Genomic DNA, 26,072 nt, shown 5'->3' with positions numbered 1-26,072 from the left:
TGGACATCAGGGGCAGTGCCTCTGGACTGGCAGACTGGGGTGGTGATTCCCCTTTTTAAAAAGGAGGATCGAAGGGTGTGTTCCAACTCTAATGGGATCACACTCGTCAGCCTCCCCGATAAGGTCTATGCGGGGGTACTGGAGAAGAGAGTCCGACTGATAGTTGAACCTCGGATCCAGGAGGAACAATGCAGATTCCGCCCCGGTCATGGAACACAGGACCAGCTCTTTACCCTCGCTAGGATCCTGGAGGGTGCGTGGGAGTTTGCTCAACCAGTCTGCATGTGTTTTGTGGATCTGGAGAAGGCATTCGACCATGTCCCTCGGGATATTCTGTGTGGGGTGCTCTGGGAGTATGGGGTTCTGGGCTCTTTGCTATGAGCCATCCAGTCCCTGTATAAACAGAGCAGGAGTCTGTTTCGTATGGGTGGCAGTAAGTTGGACTCCATCAGGGCTGCCCGTTGCCACCGGTTCTGTTCATAATTTTTATGGACAGAATTTCTTGGCGTAGCCAAGTGGCAGAAGGTGTCCGGCTTGGTGGTCTCAGGATTCCATGTCTGCTTTTTGCAGATGATGTGGTCTTGTTGGCTTCATCGAGCTAGGCCCTCCAGCTTTTGCTGGACCAGTTTGCAGTCTAGTGTGAAGCGATAGGGATGAGGGATGAGCACCGGTCCATTGTGGTGAAGAGAGAGCTGAGCATAAAAGCAAATTCGATCTACATCCCAACCCTCAACTATAGGCATGAGCTTTGGGTAGTGACTGAAAGAACGAGATCGCAGGTACAAGCGGCTGAAATGAGTTTTCTCCGCAGGGTGTCTGGACTCTCCCTTAGAGACAGGGTCAGGAGCTCGGACATCCGGGAGAGACTCAGAGAGGAACCGCTGCTCCTCCACATCGAGAGGAGCCAGTTGAAGTGGTTCGGGCATCTGGTCCAGATGCCTTCTGGATGCCTTCCTGGTGAGGTGTTCCGGACATGTCCAACGGGGAGGAGGCCCCGGGGCAGACCAAGAACATGCTGGAGAGACTACATGTCTTGACTGGCCTGGGAACGCCTCGGTATATCCCCGGAGGAGCTGGAGACCGTGGCTGGGGAGAGGGAGGTCTGGGTTTCTTTGCTCCGACTGCTTGCCCCATGACCCGGACCCGGATAAGCGGTGGATAATGGATGGATGGATGTTTAATATAAATGCATTAAAGTACAAATAATAAAGTGAGTTTTATGAGGTCCCACATACGCTCAAAAACTGAGAATACAGACTGGTAAAATTAATGTTCATTTCTTGTATAGTTGTAGTTCCCTTTAATAACCTAGATGTCTGAATGTGACCTTTGACAGCAGAAAGAGTTTCTCAATATTTTTTTTTTTTGACATGAGGATATATTACAAATAATTTTATTAAATAGTTTTTTTATTATTTTTATACAGAGCCAATTAAAACTAATTAGCTGCTGGCTTTTACGAAAAAAAATTTGAATATCCATCTACAGGTAGGAAAACAAAGCATCTACTGTGGAACCTCTACTTACAAACGCCTCTACTAACAAACTTTCCAAGATACGAACCGAGCATTTGAATAGTTTTTGCCTCCACCAACGAACCATGACTCTAGAAACGAACCCGAGCCTCCGCCAAGCCGGCGGCTGGAAATGGCCACTGACCCCAATAGGCGAGGAGTCTCCCGGCGCGCCCAGTCATTGACCCATTTTCTCTCGTTCTCTCGACCCTCTAGCTTTTAAAATTAGCAAATAGTAGTTTTAGCAATTTAGTATTAGTGTAAATAGCATCGAATAGACATCGAAATTCGTGCTACGTTAAGCCATATCTACGCTTCGTCTCCCCACATTCACCTGCCTACACACATTCGTTCATTCACACACTCACACCTACTGACACTTCTGAGTCGCCAATCAGCCTACCAACGTGTGTTTTTGGAGCATGGGAGGAAACCCACACAGACACAGGGAGAACACACCACACACCTCACAGGCAGTCTCAGAGAGATCACACCACACACCTCACAGGCAGTCACCGAGAGAACACACCACACACCTCACAGACAGTCACCCGGAGGAAAACCATATATACACAGAGAGAACACACCACACTCCGCACAAATAGTCATCTGGAGCAGGAATCAAACCCACAACCTCCAGGTCCCTAGAGCGGTGTGACTGTGACTGGGTCATGTTGCAAAGAGCTGGTGCTCACAGCACTCAAATCAGCCACTGCATTTTACTGCAGGTTGAAAAAAATTGCTGCTTCTCAATGTAAGTGTAGCATTGTTCATTTTTATTTATTTATTTATTTTATGGCTACAGCCATCACCAAATGTCATTTTGTGAATTACTTTGCAGGCCCAGAAAAATGAATGGTGTTTAAATTTAGCTTAGTTCATTAACACAGTGGTGCAAAATCCTATAGATTAATGTACTTCTGCGAAAGATAAACTGCCAAGTGTCAGCAGCCCACTAATGATGTATTATAAAAGTGATGGTGCGGACTATGGACACCCCTTCCTACTGGGTCTAAAGTTATATCACCACCTGGAGATTTAATCTTAGAAATCAGCTTGGTTGTCCTTGAGCATGACACAGGAAGCATCCAGAGTTGCCTCATGCTCGTCTAAGAGAATGGAATTCTCGTCTACTCCATTCCCCATCTAACCAGAATAAACCCTCTGTCAGGGGGACGTGAAGAGTGGACTTACGGAGGCGGACACACTCGCTACAACACAGATAGTTTAATATAGATCAAACAGACACACGAACTTGACGAGAAACACGAAATAACATTACTTATAAACATAGGAAAGAGCACGAAACGACACTACAATAATAAATGAGTATGAATGACTATGGCATGACTTTACAGGGAGAAGGAAGGAAACAATACAAAGAATGAGCGAGAACGAGAACGAAAACAATACAATACATCAACAACTGGGAAACAGAACGAAACGACACGACTTGACTTGAACAGAGCAAAACAACAACACAAATGACCGATAACAGGAAGTGAGGGAAGAGGGCTTAAATACACGAACTAACAAGAGACACCTGACACAGATAACAAAGGAAAATGACAAAGAGGCGGAACAAAGGTGGAGCTAGGGTGGAACGAGGGCGGGGATAGGAATAACAACAAACAGACAGAGCCACATGGCAGGGGAAAAAAAAACAAGAAAGTGCCAGGATGTGACACCCTCCATTATTTCTTCTGGGAAAAAATGGATTCATATTATGCACAATTTATATTATTCAGCATTTTAGAGAACAAAAACTGTATAAAAAAGAAGTGACAGTATAGGAGTTTTGTGTTTTGTATAAAGGAAGAATAATCCTTGTATAGCTTTTTTATTTGCTTGTGTGTTTATTTTCCAGGAGCCAGCCTTGTCAGCATTCAAGACACAAAAGAGTCATCATTCATAGAATATTACATAAGTGTTCTTGGGAATAATTATGGCAGTTTCTGGATAGGCCTTTACAAAACCTATGGGGGTAAATAAAACCTATTTCTAATTTGAAATATACTCATGGATCCCAAAATTGTTTGGTCATTTTTGAAATATTTTCATTGAGCTACTTCTAATTTCTAAATTCTAAAATGTATATTTTTTTCCTTATGATAGAATCTTGATTAAAACACTTTTACACTGCAGTGTTTTAAAATAAATTAACAAGCTGAGTTTCCTCTTTGAATCATACAGGACACTGGCTGTGGACGGACAACAGTGTGGTGGATTACACTAACTGGGACCAGTCTGAAGACAGTCGAGATGATGATGATTATGATGATAGCTCTTATTTTTCATATTATCGTGATAATGACTGTGCGTCTATTCATTCAATTACTAAAAAATGGGTGAAACGCCACTGCAGATACAGTTCAGCACAATTCATCTGCAAAATCACCAAAGGTAATTTGTCCTTTATTAGGTTCCTGTACAATTATATTTAAAGAACTGGAAGTAATAAACATGAGTAGTATAGCAAAGTATAGGATAAAGTTCAGGTATTGCTTGATTCCTCTAACAAAAATGAGATATACCGGAATTATTACACAGTTCTGAGGACCCTCACTATTCATTATTATTACTATTAGTACACAGTGGTTCTTAAACTTCTTGCAGAATCTGTGTTGAAGTGGAAATTGGAGAAGTCTCACACTTGATTACAATATCTTTTTTCAATAAGCCTCTTTCTGACTGATTGTAAACTCTCATTTGCCAGAACATTACAACCCTAGGACCTGTGGGACAGAGACATTACCTGTTGCACCACCGTGCTGGCCACGTTAAAAATATTATTTACAAATACCTGTTAAATACATTCAATGTTTGTTTTCTAAAGAAATATTAATCATATCACACTGAATCCAAAACTGATGCACTGCAAGCTGCATCAGATTTTAAATTAGTTCCTGTTCCATTTTCAGCTTTTTACGGATGCATTAAAATCTGACTAATCAGAGCACCATTGTCGTGGTTGCAGACCTGCCACAATGAGCAGGAAATGGTGACTGAACAGTTTGTCTTGTTCGTAGTAGCTTATCGTAGCACAAAATCTGACTACTAAAATGTGATGGTTAAAAAAATCCCTTTTAATTAGAGGAGCAATAAGAAGAAGCAGAGCCTCAAACTTCTCCAGTGACCTTCGGAAACTGCTGAACTCCCTGTGTTGGTAGATTCAATGTGTGTGTCATTTACTTGCAGTATTTAAAGTAAAATGATGAATCAATTATCACTCCTACTCAATCGGTCTTTGTTAGTGATGTGTGTCACCAGTGCGCCATTATGCCAGTATAGTCACAATGAAAACGGTGATGAAAATACATTATTTTCATACTTGGGCAGCAGTGAGAGCACTAAAACTGGAGAAGTATGAGCAATGTGAGAAAGTTATGTTGCAGCAAGTGATCAGTTGTATAAAGACGAAGACAGACTGATTGAACAAGTGGAATCAGGTGTGGTCTCCTTGTCGGGAGTAAAGAGCTGCATTTACATACTTTTGGACCTCTGCATTAAAGCAAAACCCTACGAATACAGACAATGGTGAAGTCATGTTATAGTGTATAATATCAGAGCCTGACATAGTCTTAACAGTTCTACTTAAATATATATTTAAATAACAATTTATTGCCATCTTAATGAAACTCAACATTTGGTAGAGTACTAAAGTAAACCAGAAAATATTCCAGATTTGTATGGTATTATTTCATATATTAGCTTTTACAGCCCCAAGGATGAAGCAGAAATTAACAAAGGATTTTAAAGGATTTAAAATATTCCCTAGTGGTAACATCTTTATTCATTCACTCCTTCATCGTCTGTAACCGCTTATCCAGTTCAGGTTGGTGGCGGGTCTGGAGCCAGTCTTTCGGAGGGTGACGCACACTCACATTCCCTCACACCTATGGACACTTTTGAGTAACCAATCCACCTACCAACGTGTGCTATGGGACCGTGGGAGGAAACCGGAGCACCAGGAGGAAACCCAAGCAGATACAGGGAGACCACACCAAACTCCTCACAGACTGATCCCTGGAGCTGTGGGACAGCAACACTACCTGCATGCTGCCCTTAAACCTCTTTAGTATTTTCATATTTTTTTTTACTGGTAAAAGAAAATGAGTGAAAAGAATATGCTCTGAGTTTACTTTTTCTTGTACAGCCTTGGTCACAGTTGGCTGCAAAAATGGTGGCGACAACTACTTGTCCGTGATACATCATCCTTCATTGACCAATGAATCAATATCCTTTTCCTCTCTCTGCGCCTTCACATGATTTCAGATTTGAGACAAACAATGTGTTGGACTTGGTGTGGGGGACCCACTACATTAAAAATGGCATATGTATATATTTGAAGTTATGTAATAACATAATTTTGGGAGTAGGACCACACCCAAACTCCTCCTCTCAGCCCTATATATACCCAGCAAATTCACACCATTTCCACGTAAGACAAACTCACTTCATTTAGTTCAGGAGACGAATCGACTGCTTCTCTAAGTCAGCTCAATCGTCCGCGCTGGGTCATTCCTACTGATCCCCGTATTCGGAGCCGTGTTCAGCCATTATTAAACCCACCGAGCCTCCTGTTATGGGACTGCCCTGTATCTGAAGTTACGTACGGCCGTTGTCGCGCCTGCAACTGCTTCGACTGTTCTCCTCCCACTGCAACCCCTTACCTTCATCTCTGGCTACGCTGCTACAGGACTGCCTCATGTTTGGGGAAGGTGAATCTACCATCGGTATGGCTGCTGCTCCACAGCTACGAGCTCTTCAGCGCCTTGAGACTCCCATTTCCTCCTCTCCGGCAGAACAGCCTCCAGCGTTCCAGTAACATGCTCTGAAACAATGGCCTTGCTCGTTTTGATTGTTCTTAGCCTCTCTACACATCATCTCACCCCTCCCTTCATCATCCCATCCCTCCCTTTATCATCCCAACCCCTCCCTTTCTCTTCCTCTACATCTCTCTATGCATCATCCCACCCCTCCCTTTCTCTTCCTCTACCTCTGTCTCTACGCATCATCCCACCCCTCCCTTCATCATCCCACCTCTTCCCCCATTGCAGCCGCAGCTGCATGCCTCAGACCTCCTAGCCCGCACCACTCTATAGGTGCTGCAGCAGGCCTGTCTCCTGTCCAGCGCTCTGGGCACCCGGCACCGTCTACTCTACGTAGGTGTACTCTACACATCATCCCACCCCTCCCTTCATCATCCCACCTCTTCCCCCACAGCAGCTGCTGCTCTATGCATCATACTTTCCAGCTCGCACCCCCTCTACTGGTTGCTGTTGCAGGCCTGCCTCCTCCCCGGCCCTCTGGGCACTCTATGCTGTCTCCTTGCTGCACAACTTCCTCATCCTAGATTCGCTGTCATCCTATCGTCTCATTCTCCCACCCACTACATCAGCAGCTTGTGTACTTCGTGGACACTCATCCCAACCCCTTCAATTTGTGGCCGTGCCATACCTTGCCTCTAACTTTACAGTTCTCACTTTTCTATTCAGGTGCTGCTGCAGACCCTCATTCTGACTCCTCTGCTGCTGTGCTCTTCCCACCCTCCGGCTTCCAGATTGTACTCTTTTCAGATGCCGCTGTGGACTATTGTACCGTACCCTCCTCTGTGCTGCCTTGCTGCTCACACTGAAAGCACGTTTTCAGGTGCTTCGGTGGACCTTCACACCCCACTTATTGCTGCTGCACTACTCCTCGTCTCTGACTTTTCAACTTATCGTCTTCTCGGGTGCTGTTACAGGCCATGTCCTAATCCTCTCTCCTTTTAGGCTGTCCCACACCCCGCCTCTTCCTTTACAGCGCACCCTCTATACTAATGTGGAACTTCATCGTAATCCCCTTCCCCTTGCAGTTTCACTGCATCCTGCCTCTTTCTTTACAGCCCTCCTCTCTCATGCCACGGACCTTCATCCCAACCCCATAGCTTTCCGGCCACATCGCCTGCCTCCAACTTCACAGCTTGCACTCTCTCCTCAGAAACTGCTGTGGACGCTCATCCCTATGCCTTCCCCTCACAGACAAACAGCGCCCTGCGCCCACTGTATGGCTTGCACTCTCTCCTGCTGGATCTTACTTTCTGTCTCTCTGCTTGTAGCTAAGCTTCTCCTAGCGACTGCACCTCACCCTGCCTCTTATGGTACTGTTCGTACTGATTGTTCCAGCAGCTGTGGGCTTTCAACCTGACCTCTCCTCTTCGCAAGCATGCTGCTCTGAGCCGCTAAGTTCCAGCTTCTGCTCTCTTCTCAGGCATCGCCTTGGACCAGTCCCTCTACCTCTTACTAAGGCACTTGACGCCACCTCATATTCAATTCACCCTTTCACATGCAGCCTTGTTGCTCTTGGCTTCTAACTTTCCAGCTCATGCCACTGAGGACCTTCATCTTTCATCTCTCTGCTAGCAACTGCACCTCACCATGCCTTCTATGGTACGGTTCGCAGTGATTCCTCCAGGCGCTGTGGCCCTTCAACCTGTCCTCTTATCTTCACAACCATGATTCTCCTAGCCCTTAAGTTCCAGTTATGCTCTCTCCTCATGTGTTACCTTGGACCAGCACTCAGGCACTTGCATCACACATGACACTCAGTCATGCACCAGTTTATTAAAAGTAGATCATTCATAGACTCTCTAACCCCTTTCATTTACCTACACACAATCAGGACACCAATCAAACCCTTGACCAGAGTACCTGAACCTGTCCATTTTGTAGCACTTAATGACCAGCATTCCTGTAAATTTATGGGCGTCCGGCTTCATACGCATTCACCCAGGCAAGCCAACTTGAACTCCTCAAAGATTTCTGAGTTCACCTCCCTCTACGGGCGTGGTCCATACTAGCAAATTGAAGTTATGTTATAACATAATTTTGGGAGTAGAACCACGCTCGAACTCCTCCTATATACCCCACAAATTCACGTCATTTCCACGTCAGACAAACTCGCTTCATTTAGTTCAGGAGACAAATCTTGATTCGACTGCTACACTATGTCAGCTCGCTGCTCCATGCTGGGTCATTCCTGCTGATCTCCCATATTCTGAGCAGTGTTCAGCCATTATCAAACCCACCGAGCCTCCTGTTTTAAAAAAAACTTGCTCCCACCTCCAGCCCATCTCCACCCTTTTCTCATATTCATTTATCCAACGAGGGGGTCCGGCTTCATACGCATTCATAAGCCAACCTGAACTCCTCCCCAAAGATTTCTGAGTTCACCTCCCCATTTCAACCTCTATGGGCGTGGTCTGTACTAGCAAAAAAATATATATAATAATAATACTCTCTGTGAATAGGCCTTAAGTTGTGCTGTTTTTACACATATTCCTGGTAAAATAATTTACAGTATGAATGAATGAAAAATTTTCAACACATAATGCTAGAATTTCATTGCTTTATTCGTCAGTGCTGTCCAATGAAAAACATGTCCATTTTTGTGGATTTAGTTTACTTCATCATTTAAAAACAGCAACTGTCCTTCACACAGTGTGAAACTTTCATGACGAATGGACAAATAAAAAATGCTCCAAAATTTATATATCTTTAAATTGATATCCATTAAATTTTTTTCCCTTCTACTGTAAAGTTGCAATATTGGAAACACGTTCTTCATTGGACAGTGACAATATGTGTGAGTTTATTTTACGTGATCTCCAAACAGTATACATTATACAAAGTTTAAAAACAAAATTCTGACATTTTAAATAATTGCATTTATAAATCATCACACAAATACAGCCAAGTCAAACAAACTAAACCGAGCATTTTTCTGCCTTCTCTTTTCACTACAGTTATAAACACGGCCACTACAGTGAAACCCACAGGTAATATTCCAACACACACTGTTCTTATAGTCCTGTATTTGACTGAAGTATAAATAATGTGTTCTCTGATTTTCCTGCAGATGTTCCTAAAACTTCCAACACTGCTGCAGTGTCAGTGGTGGTGGTGATTGTTGTCCTGTTAGTGCTGGCTGGACTGGCTTACATCTACAAGAGAAATTCAATAGGCCTTGTTCTTCCCTCACATGTGAACCCACTGTATTATGCTACAGGATTCCAATGGTCAAAGGAGAAAGATCCCAAGCCCTTAGTAAATGATAACTAATAGACCCCTCCTATTGTAATTGTTGTATATGTACATTTTGATTCTTTGATTTGTATTAATGATTTTGTGATCAGGAGTATTGCTGATTTAGATTATACTTTCAAGGTGCTCATAATACCAGATTTATAAATAAAATACACAAATATAATAAATAATAATAAAGTTTGCACAATCAATGTCTGTAAAAAAATTCTGTCAAAAATACTATTTTTGAAACGTAGACTCAGTTGTGATGCAACATTGTGGTTAATGGCTGTTGGTGTAGTGGGTAACGTGGAGAAACTGCTGAGATAGGAGGCTTGTGGCTTTGGCTCAATACTGGATATTGAGTAAATTCCATTACTGTATGTTGCACCCTTTGAATTCAGCTGAGATCATCTCTTTAAAAACCCACTGATTAAATAAAAAGAAATCTCAAAAGAAATAGAAAAAAAGCCTACCATATTTTGTCTATTGATGTATCACAATCCAGGCAACACAAACTCTGAACATTTGTTACATTATAAATCAAAATATGTTTTTTTTTTTTTTTTTTTTTTACTCCACTGTTAACAACATTCAGAATTAATCCCATTTCATAAAGGTTAGTGTTGTTAGAAAACAATTAGCTGTCAAGTAGGAAGCTTAGTTAAATTTTATGTTAAAGAAAAGTTGGAAGTGGGTGACAAGTCTAGATTTGCTGGACCGCTATTAGCCGTACAGCCATTGTCACAGAGATGTTTCTGGCATTTCAAAACAGGAAAGCCCAAAATACATACCTTTGTCATGGGAAGGTCTGGAGAAGCTTTGGTGCTTCGTTTCAGTGTCTTTGTTTATGTGTGCTGTTTATTCTGTGATATTTTCTGATTCAGAAAATATGGAGGGCAGGACTAATAAATGCAGAAATTAAAAAAGGAGCATTTTATTTAAAATACATTTTATTTTATTTAAAAATAAATACTAAATGATCTACCACCAAAGAACAGAGAAGACCAAGAACATTTTGTTGATTTTAAGAATTACAATAATTTATTCAGTGTAACAGGTTAAAGCATGTGAAGTTTCAGGAGGTTGTGTGCAACTGTGGAGTTTTATAAACACACTAAAACCACAAAATGTCTCCCCACCAATTCTCTTTACAATATTTCAGGCAAATACACACATAAACACACACACACATGAAATAAGATAAATTTAGCAGTTCTCCTCTCTCTGTGAGATATAATACTGTGTAAATGTTCCTAAGCTCAGATCTGTCCTGCTGAGCTTGTGAACTCACCAACGCTGAGCCGAGGCTCTGCCCAACGCGTATGGTGTCACGTCAATCACAGCCTCAAAAACACACACAAGCAGAGCGTGTTCCTGTCTTATTTCCTATTATTCAGCCACTATTTGAGCTGAAGAACCTACTGTTCATTGGTTCTATCTGGGAACTAATTTGTCTGGTCGTGAACCACTTTATGTCAATAGAAATGCACCAAACTAAGTTCACAAACTGGAATGTGAAATATGTCAGTCAGTCACTCAGTAAGGGAAAATGCCTCCTCTAGGCCGACCTGGTAGGCGGTCCGGTAATAATATAGGACCTTCAACACTTCTGATGAAGGCCTCTGATGCTATAAATTGCTAGTAGCCTGGAAATTAAGCACTTCTTCTGAGTTCTGATGAAGCATCAGGCTCTTTCAAGGGCCCATTTTGTAGGGAGGGCCCATTTTGTATATTAAACTACTACAATATAGAATTTTTCTAAGGATGACATTCAATAGGGGCATAAATTCTCCCAGACCTGCATTCTCTGAAGTGATCTCTGAGCATAATCCAAAACAGTTGGGATGATTTAAAGTGGTGTGTATTATCATTCATTTATCATCCAATATCAGTATGTGCCCTGCTTAATGCTTATGTAGCTGAACTCTCCCTTCCATTTCTGGCTCCACAATAGTACCTTTTATTTCCATTTACAGCATTTAGCAGATGCTTTTATCCAGAGGGATTCACTTGATGCTTAGTGTTCTGTTCTATTTCAGTAGAATTGTTTGAGAAGACGTCCACATACTGCCATAAGAGTATACAGGAACTTTATTTTAACGTTCATGTTGCTGTGTTTTATCTCTGTCATAGTGTTGGTCTTCAGAAATTCTGCAAACCAGCATTACTGGTTTGGTCATACACACGCACACACACACACACACACACACACACTAAAATACAAAGCCCACATTAAGCAAGAAATCAGTTAAAGGAAATGAAAGCACTCAACATCCTTCTCTGGGTAGCTGTGAAACACATTGTGAGAATATACATCCCAAGCATCCAACTAAACTGCACAAACATGCAGTAAAAGTGAGTGGGACCTTGTTCACCTTGAAATGAACAATGATATGACATGATACATAGGAAGATATGGAACTGTGTCATGCTCAAAAGCAGAGTAAATAAAGAAACTGCAGAAGTGTGTCAGAGCTCCAGTCATTAAATCTTCATAAATCTGCTGAGGAAAGATCTTAAAAGAAGGATTTATATTTAAAAAGGGACATTGTTGCAATGTGCTAAATACAGCCCTTTATGGAGCATTTTCATAAATGTATTAAACATTATCTTAATAAGTTACAAGTTAGTTCCATGATATGCTTTGACTATTCACATACCCATAATTTGGCTTGTTCTTGCACTTTGTGGTAACTGTGCAGAAAACAGCAAAATGGACATGGTCCTGGTAACACATGGCCTCTATTGTAAAGCTAAAGTAATGACTATGAGGAGGGAGTTGGGACAAATGTTTGGTCCTAAACCCTAGGTCCTATTTGAAGTGTACACTATCATGTCATTGAAGGGTACACAATATCCAAAAGTCATAGGGAAGTCCACATGACTGCCATCATACTAGTGCCCCAAACAGTTATTTACACTGATGGAAGACCAGGCTCTTGTTTTATGAAAAGGAAAAGCCTGTAACCTCTAACTTAAAAGCCACTAAAGCATTTATTTAAGTTAATTAAATACTTAATCAATACATAGGGAGGGTTGCGACGGGAGCAGCTGACAGAAGAAGAAGAATATTTAAATAATTCATCAATTAATTGACTCATTGATTTTATTAAATTCAAATTGTTAAATCACTGGTAAAAACTGTCATTTTTGCCCCAATTTTTTTTTTTTAATTCTTTTAGCTAATTTGCATTTCTCCGTGACAAAAGGAGGCTTATATGCGGCAGTACCAATTAGCTGACAGGGTCTTTAATAAATAGCAGGGCTTTCCTCATAAACAGAGCCCATGTTTTGATTGCCATTTTTCCAGGAATCTGTTGCCAGTGCTGACTTCCAAATAGGCAACACTGAGCACTTTCGTTTATTTCCTTTTACTGGTGAAATTGTATAATTCTGTTGTGTAAAATACTGTTTCACAGCTTTAAAGTTAACAATGGGTTTAGAATCCTTTGCGACATTCTGCTTCATCCATAGGGCTGTAAAAACACAATATTCAACATGATCAAAAAAAAAAAAAAAAAAACTTTGTTTACTTTAGCATTGTGTTGAACCTTGGGTTGTGGCATGACACTTTTTTTAACATGAAGTTTGGTTGAAATATCTTTCTGGCTTAAGATTATGTGAAGGTCTAATTATAAACATTATTATGTGTCTTCATCATCAAAGCCAAAATGTGTAATATATAGTGTTTTAATATATATAAATTAAGGATGCTTTGCAAAGCACATGTTTTTTTTTTTATTATAGCCAGATAAAACTTTGTGGTTAGGACTGTATGACTGCAGCACTTCAGGCAAAATGTGAACAAGTCCTGCACACAGCTCTGGACCAAGGGGCTTAAAGTAGGGATACACCAGTCCAACTTTTTCAAATTTGATATGATACATAAACATTGGGTATCAGCCAATACCTGATAGCATTGTTGAATTAAAAATTACTTACCTCACTATGTGAGAGACTTCAGGCACCAGGACAGGACAACAAAATATAACATTAACACAAATGTACAGAATTGCTATGTATTTGTAAATAAATATAAACAATTATGCAGGACCTTGGCACAACATTCAAATTCAAACAGCAGTCAAACATTTTACACTGTATTTAATATAGTAATCAATGTTATTTTTAGGGTAAACAGTAAAATCTGTGTGTGAGAGTATGTATCTGAGCAAGCGAGTGTGCAGAGGGAACGTTTCTGAAATGTATCCCTTGCTTTGAACGTTGTCATGTGACTTGGCGAGCCACCATATTTGGACGTTATTGCAGGGTGTCTGAAACAGAAGGAAGTACCTCGATGCCTTTTAAATGTTATTCTTAATGTTTTTTTTTTTAAACAGAAGACTACCTCAACAGGGATATTGTCAGTTGTAAATAAACACACTTTGCAGGTTCTCCTTAAAAAGTCTACCTTAATTTGGTTTAGGAAGTAGGGTGATCAGCCCTTGTGTTAAACATTCTTTTTCTATACTTTTTGTAAACACTTCCAGTAGGAATGGCGTCAATTCTTTATGAAAGAGTTTATAAAACTCCATCTACCAGACCATCTACACCTGGTGATTTATTGGTTTTAACACTGTTTATTGCATCAATAACTTTGTCAGTATGAATAGGTTTATCACAAAATTCAATTTCATTTTCATCTATAGGCTTTAACCCTAAGGGAAATTAGAAAATCACCAGCTATTTCTGGGCAGTAATTAGAACTATATAGATTATTGTAAAATTGACTGCAGTGCTCAGAAACTGACTGGTGGTCTTCTGTAATAATAACATTAATTTTTAACTTATTAACACAGTTATTATTAAAATTACTTTTTTCTAAATTAAATAAATAATAACAATATTTTCCTTGATCTGATAACCATCCTTCTAAACATCTTTTCCTTGATCCGATAAATGCACATTCTGCTTTATTTTGAATAAGAACAGCAAGTTTTATTTTGCAAATCGGCCAATTCCAGTTTCTCCTCTGATTTAGTATCAGAGTTCATCCGATATAAATTAGTTATTCTAGTTATTACTTTGTGCTTTTCAATTAGTTTGACATTAGCTATGATACTTCCAAATTTCCTTAAGTATTTCCCTGTTTCAACTTTGAAAATTTGCCAGTTTAACCCATATTTATTTTTTTCATTTCATTTCTATCTTTGTATAAAAAAATCTGATATTTTTTAAATGCTTATTTTAACCTCTTCACAAGTTAGTAATGAACTGTTGAGCTTCCAATATAATAAACGGGAGGTGTAAGAATTGTCAGAGGGTATCTTAATGTTGATAGATATAACTCTATGATCTGTCAGTGGAGTAGGTGAAATATCCACAGTTAATAATTCCTTATCTAAATTATCTGAAACCAGCCAAAAGTCTATTCTAGACTGACATGAACAGGATTTATTACTCCATGTAAACATCCTACTCTCTAGGAATCTAGCTCTCCAAATGTCCATAAGATCAAACATATCCATAAATTTATTTAGCCTTGAATTGTTCCTCTATCCTGAATTAGGTGGCCATTTATTAATCTCCCCATCTAACACAGTATTAAAATATCCTCCTATCAACAGAAAAGCATTTGGATATTTAATTAACCATCCCCTAAAAACATTCTCTATCCTGGAAAAAAGGCCATGATCCAAGTACCTGTTGTACCCGTAAATATTAGGGTTGACAAGTATGTAGTCATTATATTTAATTACTTGACATATAAAGTGTCCAGCAGTATCAGTTTCTGGGTGTAGAACTTCTCCACTAAACCTGCTCTTTAAAAGGTACTTACTCCAGGTTTTAGTACCATATACACAGACATATGCACAGAGTTACCACATTGAGAGCGCCAAAAGTTGACATCATAATTACTGGAATGAGATTCTTGTAAAAAAAACAGAAATCTGCCCTAAATTGTTCGGCAAATAAAAATAAAGCTTTTCTTTTAACTGCATTATATAACCCCATAGCATTCAAAGAAACAAAGGATAAATTTGACATTTAGTAATCAATTATCAAAGCACCTGCTGGATCCAAAGGCAGGGGCTTGAGACAGTGATAGTTTTTAAAATGTTATTATCAATTTGCTTTATTAGCACACGGGGCAACTGTGAGAATGGACCAGCTCAAGGTCTGAGACCTGAAGCCTGAGGTTGTTATTTGGTAAAGCTTGGCTGGAAAATAATGAAAGCATTGTTAATGATATAACAAATAATGTCTGTACAGCAACCTAAAAAAGCATGTGGTTTGGAAATAATAATGAAGGGGTGTCATGTATTTGGGAGTGCAGGGAGAAGTCAGGTTTTAGTCAAGAGATTTTCAAAAGCTGTGAGGATGTGAAAAACAGAAACATAGTTATTGAGAAGAAAAATGAGTATGGGAAAGAGTAAAATGGCCTTGGGTATAGATAAGAACCTTTTCTAAGAAGCACACAAACTTTCTTTTGAACCTAATAGTGTTTAGTAAACAATGTCTGAAGAGTGGAAGCAGATCTGGAAATCTGATCAGCAAATCTGGAAGCAGAAGTCCTTATTTGTGCATGGGGAATAAGGTACCTTTTGATTTTAATGGGATCCAACTGTGAAGAAGGTGGGGTAATATTCATATCGTCCCTGAAAACTATATAAAAAATGAGAGCTTCACAAATGATTTTTTGTACGTCTTCCTTGACTTACTCAAGTTAAAGTGTCTATACCTTAACCTGTTTCATTAACTCTTTTTTGGTATCTCTTTTTAGACTGACCCGGGTTGATGTGATTATACTTTAACCTGTTTAAATGAAGTATGGAACCTGTTCTCTTTTAAACATGAAACCTGTGTCTGTGAATATTTTTAGCTATTCATATTTTATAGTAATTGTGATTTTTAATAAGGCATATGCAAAACTAAGTCAGACTTTAGAGGAGAAAACCTTTTTGGCCCAACATGACTGCCATGGTAAGCTGGCTGAAATTGAGAGTTATTCTAAACTCTCAGGGGGTGTAGGGGTGTCCAAACTTATCCATGAAGGGCTGGTAGGCTGCAGCTTTTCTGTGCAGCAAGTGATCAGTTGTTTAAAGACAGAGACTGACTGATTAAATTAGGTTTTTTACCTGATTTGTGCTATCTGCCCAATTTGGATTGCACATATACAGGTGCTGGTCATAAAATTAGAATATCATGAAAAAGTTGATTTATTTCAGTAATTACATTCAAAAAGTGAAACTTGTGTATTATACTCATTCATTACACACAAACTGATATATTTCAAGTGTTTATTTCTTTTAATTTGATGATTATAACTGACAACTAATGAAAACCCCAAATTCAGTATCTCAGAAAATGTGAATATAGTGAAAAGTTTCAATACTGAAGACATCTGGCGCCACACTATAATCAGCTAATTAACTCAAAACACCTGCAAAGGCCTTTAAATGGTCTCTCAGTCTAGTTCTGTAGACTACACAATCATGGGGAAGACTGCTGACTTGACAGTTGTCCAAAAGACTACCAGTGAAACCTTACATAAGCAGGGCAAGACGACAAATGTCATTGCAAAAGAGGCTGGCTGTTCACAGAGCTCTGTGTCCAAGCACATTAATAGAGAGGCAAAGGGAAGGAAAAGATGTGGTAGAAAAAAGTGTACAAGCAATAGGGATAACCGCACCCTGGAGAGGATTGTGAAACCAAACTCATTCAAAAATGTGGGGGAGATTCACAAAGACTGGACTGCAGTTGAAGTCAATGCTTCAAGAACCACCACCGCACAGACGTATGCAATACATGGGTTTCAGCGTCGCATTCTGTGGGTCAAACCACTCTTGAACAAGAGACATTGTCAGAAGCGTCTCATCTGGGCAAAAGACATAAAGGACTGGACTGCTGCTGAGTGGTCCAAAGTTATGTTCTCTGATGAAAGTAAATTTTGCATGGGGTTTTCATTAGTTGTCAATTATAATAATCAAATTAAAAGATATAAACGCTTGAAATATATCAGTCTGTGTGTAATGAGTGAGTATAATATACAATAATCACTTTTTGAATGGAATTAATTAAATAAATCAACTCTTTCATGATAAATTCCAGTACGTATGAAATATGTACAAGGCTTTCCAGTATTTTAGCAGAATGAGGTATGAGAGAAGGAAGGGAGAGCCTGCGAAGGTCAGTGCAGAACAAGCAGTAAGATGCCGCTTAACTGTTTTCTTATCTCTTTGAATACTTCTCATATACAACAAACAGGCTTTTTACCATAGAAAACTACTTGGGCATCACTGTGATTCTGAAAATGAGGAATAGGCTACAGAAAATAAGTAAATGAACATTAACTTAATTAGTAATAAGCCAACTTCTCTTTACAGTGTATGATATAGCCATACTGGCTGGACAAACACAAGGAGTTTTTAACATATTTTGCTAAAAAAAAATAATAAGGCTGAGTCATTATTGCAACTATCAACCTTTATCAACCTAACAACTGCACTTGAAAGGCACTAGGCAGAAAGAAGAAAGCAGCAGCAATCTGGGTTTGGTGTATGGAGGAATTAACAAAGACTCTTAGGGTATTTTATATTTAATACTCTTATATTTTTTATAATGTTTATGTAAATTAAATTAAATATAAACATTAATAATAATAATAATAATAATATGTGTAATTTATATACATATGTTCACAATTTCTTTTTTAAACTTGTGGTTCATTGAAAGTTTAAGACTAACATCCCTTTTTATTAAATAATAGGTAAACCTTACACTATTGTGTTCATAATCTGCAAACATATGAAAAAATATTAAACTACCCCATTTCTACTGTGTCTGTCATCATCGATGCTGATGTCACCAGAAACGAAACTTCAAATCACAGGTCTAAAACTTAACGATAGTGTTTGCATATGTTCTTGGAACTACGCTTTTAAGAAACACCTGTGTCGTTTAACCATTTTTCGGACTATGCAAGTTACCAATGTAGTTACCTTGATAGTTCCAGCTATGCTTTGGGAAATGCACGTTAGGTCAGTTGTCAAATGGGAGCTAGAAAAAGCTCTGTGTTTTGGGGGTAGATAAGGTTTTCTTTAATACTTTCCTACTTTTGAAAAAATAAAACTTTCTACTTGTTTGTTCAGCAACTTTGCAACTTTCTACTGCTCATTGATGTACGTACACAACCAGAAGTTGTTGCATGTCAAGAACAATTTTCTCATTTGAACTCTGGACGTTGCCCTTTCACACATAGTTTGTAGCTAGATATATTTGAATGTCAAAAGAAGCTCTGGAAGCCACTTTTAACTGGAAACAAGACAGGGAATTAGTTAAACCATGTGGCATAATGAGGTAGTCATTGCATAGTGCCATAGTGCTGAGAAGGCAGTTGTCCAAATGACCGAATGACTGCCTTTTTAGCAACACACAAGTTGTTCCAGGCAGGAACTAAATGCATTGATTAACATGTCAGTTGGTGAAAAGGAATCAACTGATGTTCTTGATATATACCTTTAATCCATGTTAGTTGATAATGATTTGGGGGCCACCATTCTGTATTCTTAGCACAGAAGAAACTGAAAGAAACTGGAAACATATAAACACTTATTCCATTGCAGCTTGAAAAGCAAATGTAGCTTTGGGGTCTCTCTGCAGTCATAGTGCTCTTAAAAGATGTTCAAAACTTGGTGGTGGTATAGCTGTTGGTTTTATTTTCACGTCTGTCATCATGCAAACAACCTGTAGGATTCTGAATCTTCCTGTAAGTCATACATCAATAAGCTAAACAGTAAATGAAGGAAGGCATGTTGTTCAGTTGTATTTATTACAAACAAACCCTAGGAGATGACTGTGTTGTTGATTGTTGTCAACATGAATTGTTATAAACATATGGAGTACACTGTATAGCAGTTTTTCTCCAAAGACAAAACCTAAACTCAGAGCAAAGCAGGAAAATTGACTGAATGACCATAATTGAAATGTCTGTTGAGACCTGTTGCCTTACATACTTTTTTATTGTGTTTTTTTCATCCTGTCAACAAAAAGGTTTATTTATTAAAAAGGTTTAAACATAACTCAAGGAGAGCCCCTGAAGGCTAACAGTGTGAAATGCTTTTGCAAGTTCCTTCTCTTTTCAGTGTGGTTGTTAAATAGGGGGAAATGCGGGTTTTTAGAAAATCTGAAAACATGCATCAATGTGGGCATGTCAGTTTCTGTCCATTAAATGTACATGTATTAATATAATAACATGGCTTCTGTTTGTGCTCCTGTTTGGGGATTGGTTACATGTTTAAAGCTAATGGTCACTTTATTGTCATTGATGTATGGCAGGAATTAAACTGTGCTGCACTCACGCCTTCCTGAAGTTATGGACTTTACAGGATATGGGGATTTTAATGGAATCAGATGTTTTTGGAAAATTTAAAAAAGGAACTGAAGAGTGGTGAGAAATTTTGGAATGTCAAGGGCATCACTCATGTCTCGTGGACTGCTGCTCACTTGTCAGTGAGTTCTGTGGAGAAATGTGTTTTCAAAAACTGATCGTATGGACAACTTCATTTTTAAAAATTTCCAGATACACTTGGAATGGGCTTCGGATCTCAGCTAATTAAAAAGTCCATGTTCAGATTAGATCTAACTGGCTGTACAGTACATCAGATTCTTCAACCTGCCACTTATAGTTTTCACTATAATAGTCAGTTTTCAAATGTCTTAAAGTAATCATTTTACTTTTCTCAAGCAGGTTCTCTGTGAAATCTGATATTATGATTATTATCTGATCATAATAATGTTAGTGTTCCACAAATGAATCATTCCAAAACTTTCAGGAAAAATCAATTTTGTTCCCTTTGTTTTTCCCAACAGGAAATTAATACAAGATGGATCTAAATCCTACCAAAATCTTTATAAAAAATCCCATGCAAAGAATGATCTAACACGGCAGTGAAGTGTAGGAATGTTCACCACTTGTTCCAGTTTGACAAAAGACCTATTACCACAAAGTGTGACTGAATAATAGATCAGAGTTTTTCAGGAAAACTCAAACTGTTTATCAGCGCAAACCTACAAAGGTATACACAAATGCATAGAAATTATATTCAAGCTATGGATATATTATTTTTATTATTAATATTACGATAAGTTAATGCATAGTGTAATAGGTACATAGTTAACTCTCTGGGACTGAAGATAAGAACCAACCTTTAAGATGTGTAGAACAGACCAAGGTGGTTGGGTTTATTTTACTGTCATTAATATGAGATAAATGTAAAAACAAGCTTATTAACTGACGTTCTGCTGTATTTTCTGTCTTTCATAACAAAACAGTACAATGTAAATGTAAAATGTATATAACTGGAAAATATTCAAACCAAACTTTCAATCTACTTATTCCGAGATATTTTCAAGCTGTGTTCCATTTTTATTAGTTATGATTTTGCAAGTTTTCTTAATCAGGGTCTAAACTACATTTTAAACACTGAATATAATTGATGGCGGAATCATTGGGCCAAGTCAGGAACACACCCTGGAGGGGGCGCTAGTCCTTCACAGGGCTGTGTGACTGCGACACTACATGCTGCGCCACTGTGCCACCCATAGTTGTACCTAGTTGTAGTGGGTTAGTGTATACATTCAAAATACATTTTGCTGAAAATAAGGATAAATGCCTGTTTAAGGTATTGGCTTTAATTTTTCCATTTTAATTAATTAATAATTAATTTATCCAATATATTTGTCATCAAGTGATTTTTCTTTTTTTCTGAAACTATTCTCTAAATGTTTTCAAATGCTATGCTATACTATAAGAATAAAGCCTCATTTCCCTTTTGTGTAAACAGTTAAAGCCAGTGTTTAAAATGCAATTTAGACCATAATTAGACCAAATTTTCAAATATATGGAGCTTAGCTTTATAGTTTTTGCTTGATTTTTTTTCCCCCAAAGTAAAGTATGGCATTACCAGATAGGTCAGTGTTTACATTGAATGACCCTTCTCTATTTTCTTTCCGTTGCTATTAGTTATTGAGCATCTCTAAAGTTTATGATAAAGTACATTGTAATAAAGTATGTTCAAAGAAAATCATCATACCAAGAAAGAAAACGAAACAGCTTTATGGTCTATGCTTGGTTTGGAATGACATAACCCCCTCATTTAAACATTATCAGAAATAACATGGGTCTGTATTAATGTGAGTAGAATGTGAGGGCAAAGATAAAAGCTGCTCTACCAGAGCAACCCTCCTTCAACTGGGGTTAAATAAATAGTTCAAAAGATACATTAATACTCATATTCACTTAGTGTCAGGTCAAGGTAAGATAGTATAAGAATGTAAAGACAGAAATGAAAAGCATCCTGAGTGCGTATTGTAGATGTAATGTAATACCAAACGCTGTACTGTCCAACAATTATTCCAACTGTATTCAAAAATGCCAGTGTTTTGTGTGCAATGTTCCAAATAAGTTTTGAAGTTTCAAAGAATTTGAACAGGTAATTTTCCTAGTATTTTGAAATACATTTCAATACAAAGTCGCTGTCAAACTGTGAGCAAGCCATGATAAGCCAAGCAAAAACAAAGGGATATCTGTACTGCACAGGGATATTCTGCATTATGCCACATTTACAATTGCTGTTTAAATTTGAACTTGCTGATCAGGCTTTGAGCAGCTTTAAAATACCATGCGAACAGTATATGGCCAATAGTTTTTTGACACCTGCTCATCCAACATTTCTTCTAAAATAAAGGGGATTAACAGGGAGCTTCAGGGAAGGCTTTAAAGATATAGATTGTGAAACCATTTCTGTGAGGATTTGACTGCATTCAGCCACATAAACATCAGTGTGATCAGATTGATGTCGGATGATTAACCCCTTCCTAAAGGTACGGGATGGCATGTCTTAACTCTAAAGAACACAATGTTCATTTTTAAAGCCCAGTCCTGAGGGTGGAATTTATACCTAATAATGTATTAGCATTGGGGCTGGTGATCTAAAACTCATGTGGCTGCTACAGAGTAACAGTCAAAGTTTTTCTATTGATATTACGCTATGCATGTGCCACCTAAATAATTAATTATTGTAATCTATAAGGAGTGTCTCCAAACCTTTGCACATACAGTGTAGTGCAGTGGTTCTCAAACTGTGGTAAGTGTACCACTGATGGTATGTCAGATGAAAAATTAAAATTTACTACATTCACTGAAAAAAGCAATTACTGCAGTAGTGAAAATCTAAAGTTTTCCTGTGAAAATCAGTTTTTTTATAAGTGAAGTTATGCTAATAACATAATTTTGGGAGTAGGACCACGCCCGAACTCCTCATCTCAGCCATATATTTTCCCTGCAAATTCACGTCATTTCTGTGACAGACAAACTCGCCTCATTTAGTTCCGGAGACGGATCTTGACTCGACTGCTTCACGACGTCAGCTTGCTCCTCCGCGCTGAGTCATTCCTGCTGATCCCCATATTCGGAGCCGTGTTCGGCCTTTATCAAGCCCACTGAGCCTCCTGTTTTAAACTCACTCCTGCTAAACAGCTATGGGACTGCCTGTATCTGAAGTAAAGTACGGCCGTTGTCATGCCTGCAACCGCTTCAACTGTTCTATGCTCTGCTGTCTTACCCGCTCCGGATCGGTGCTCTGTTGTCCTGCTTCTCCTCCCGCTGCATTCGGCCTCCCGAGTGACCCCCCGCATATCTCGCCGACGCTGGCGAAAGGCTTCGAGCCTCCCCTTATCTTCATCTTCTGCTACGCTGCTAAGGGACTGCCTCGTGTTTTGGGGAACGCGAATCTACCTTCGTCACGGCTGCGGCTCCACATCTACGAGCTCTACAGCGCCTCGAGACTCCCATTTCCTCCTCTCCGGCAGAACGACCTCGGCGTTCCAGCAACGTGCTCCGAAACAATGGCGTCGCTCACTCAGCTAAAGAGAGAGAAACTCGTCTGCCGGTGTAAGGATCCCCTGCGCAGAAATGCGATGACATCACAACCGTCTATCTCCGACGCCCCCTGCTGGAGTATCCTTCATCTTCCCGTTACCCTTTCTGGTCGTGTCTAAGCTGGAGACATTAGCCTCAATGTCTTATAGTCTGTGCTGTCTCACAGGTCGGTGCCTTTAGAGGGCTGTTTTGATAATAATATAATTATCTGAGCTGAATTGGATAATGGCTGAGAATCTGCATTATTTATGCACATCTCCCATGCAGTAGTTTACCTACATTGCTTGCCAAACTGGTCCTATCTGAAATGTTGGAAGAAAAAAAAAAAAAAAAAAAGAGCAAAGCAGGCAGCATGTTTAAGCTTCCATTCCAAACTGGCTCCTCTTTCCATCTGAACACTACCTTGATTGACAGCATCGCACCCATTTAGACAGCCCTCCGAGTTCATTTCGTTCTCTCTTATCCTCTCTACGCATCATCCCACCCCTCCCTTTATCATCCCACCCCTCCCCCTTTTTCTTCATCTACACCTGTCTCTACGCATCATCCCACCCCTCCCTTTATCATCCCACCCCTCCCCCTTTTTCTTTCTCTACATCTGTCTCTACGCATCATCCCACCCCTCCCTTTATCATCCCACCCCTCCCCTTTTTCTTTCTCTACATCTGTCTCTATGCACCATCCGACCCCTCCCTTTATCATCCCACCCCTCCCCTTTTTTCTTTCTCTACATCTGTCTCTATGCATCATCCCTCCCCTCCCTTCATCATCCCACCTCTTCCTATAGGTGCTGCGGCGGGCCTGTCTCCTGTCCAGCGCTCTGGGCACTCGATGCGTTCTTCTCACTGCATGGCTTCCTCATTGCTGATTCATTTTCTTTCCACCCTCTTCCCCTGCTGCTGCTCTATGCCTCATACTTTCCAGCTCACACCCCCTCTATAGGTTGCTGTTGCGGGCCTGCCTCCTGCCTGGCGTTCTGGGCATTCTATGCAGTTTCCTTGTTGCACAGCTTCCTCACCCTAGATTCGCTCCCATCCGATCGTCTCATTCTCCCAGCCTCTACATCAGCAGCTTGCATACTTCATGGATGCTCATCCCAACCTCTTTAATTTGCGGCCACACCATACCCCGCCTCTAACATTACAATTCTCATTTTTCTATTTAGGTGCTGCTGCAGACCCTCATCCTGACTCCTCTGCTGATGTGCTTCTCCCAACCTCTGGCTTCCAGTTTATACTCTCTTTTCAGATGCTGCTGTGGACTATCGTACCAGACCCTCCTCTGTGCTGCCTTGCTGCTCACACTCTACAGCTTCTAACTCCTGCTCTGTTTTCAGGTGCTTCGGTGGACCTTCATCCCCCACTTCTTACTGCTGCACTACTCAGAGTCCCTGACTTTCCAGCTCATCGTCTTCCCGGGTGCCGTTACAGGCCATGTCCTAATCCTCTGCTTTGCATCTGTCCCGCACCCCGCCTCTTCCTTTACAGTACACTCTCTCTCCTGATGTGGACCTTCATCCTAATCCCCTTCCCCTCGTGGTTTCACTGCATCCTGCCTCTTCCTTTACAGCCCTCCTCTCTCATGCCACAGACCTTCGTCCCGACCCCATCGCTTTGCGGCCGCACCGTTCCAGCTTATGCTCTCTCCCCAGGTTACCTTGGACCGACACTTGATGCCACCTAGGGCACCTGTTATTTCAACACCCTCTAGGCATCTTCGTTATCTTGTAGTCAACTTTCTACATTGCCACCTAGCTTGAGCACCTCGGCACTTTTTGGATTTTCCTCTTCCAGAGTTTTCCTCTTCCCGTGTGACAAAATGCCTTCTTTCTATCTCGCTTTCCTGCGGTGCTGACCTTTTTGGGCTTCTTAACTGGCCTCATCTGTCATCCCTCTAGATCACCATTTCGTTCTTGATTCTCGCTATGCCATTGGAAAGGCACCACCAGGGCACACCTGCCAACGAAGAATATCTCGCTTTATTAACACTGCCCCCCATAGTACTTGACTTCAAGGCTGCTACTAATCCACTTTCCAACCATTATTGCCAGCCTCAGACCCCTCACTATTACCCACCATCAATTATACTGAAGTAGAAATTGGACTTAGCAACACTCTGTCCAGTGCATGGTGGCCTAGATAAATGTCACTGTTATTGTTACACCGTATCAAAATGACATTTAGCTGGTGATACGTTAAAATTCTATTATTAGTTGATCAATTTGATTTTTGCCAATGCGATGATCTTGTCCATCTTAAGACCAACTCTGACTCTATATCACTTTTCGCAATCATCACCCCTTTACCACTGCGGCATCTGAATACTCGAATTACCAGTCACACTAGAATTTCCGTTATCATAATCAACAAAGGACATTCAACTTACTCATGCTATTTTTCTACCGTCTCACATGACACTCAGTCATACACCAGTTTATTAAAGGTAGTTCATTCAAAGACTCACTAACCCCTTCATTTCACCTAAACACAATCAGGACACCAATCAAACCCTTGACCAGAGTACCTGAACCTATCCATTCTGTAGCACTTAATGACCAGCATTCCTGTAAATTTTTGGGGGTCCGGCTTCATACGCATTCATAAGCTG

At 39.9% G+C, this 26,072-nt stretch overlaps 1 protein-coding gene across 1 annotated transcript in view; it reads left to right on the top strand.

The window, feature by feature from the left end:
- Positions 1-10,004, top strand: part of LOC136706831 (macrophage mannose receptor 1-like) — a 29,631-nt gene extending 19,627 nt beyond the window's left edge. The window contains exons 27-30 of the mRNA XM_066680486.1: positions 3,382-3,498; positions 3,708-3,917; positions 9,301-9,333; positions 9,414-10,004. Of these exons, the coding sequence (XP_066536583.1) occupies positions 3,382-3,498; positions 3,708-3,917; positions 9,301-9,333; positions 9,414-9,616 (563 nt within the window). The 3' untranslated portion in view covers positions 9,617-10,004. The remainder of the gene's footprint in view (positions 1-3,381; positions 3,499-3,707; positions 3,918-9,300; positions 9,334-9,413) is intronic.
- The last annotated feature ends 16,068 nt before the right edge of the window (positions 10,005-26,072 follow it).

Source organism: Hoplias malabaricus, chromosome 9, assembly GCF_029633855.1.
Source record: "Hoplias malabaricus isolate fHopMal1 chromosome 9, fHopMal1.hap1, whole genome shotgun sequence".
NCBI lineage: Eukaryota > Metazoa > Chordata > Actinopteri > Characiformes > Erythrinidae > Hoplias > Hoplias malabaricus.
The sequence above is the reverse complement of the archived record's forward strand: the minus strand, read 5'-3'. Positions and strand labels throughout refer to the sequence as shown.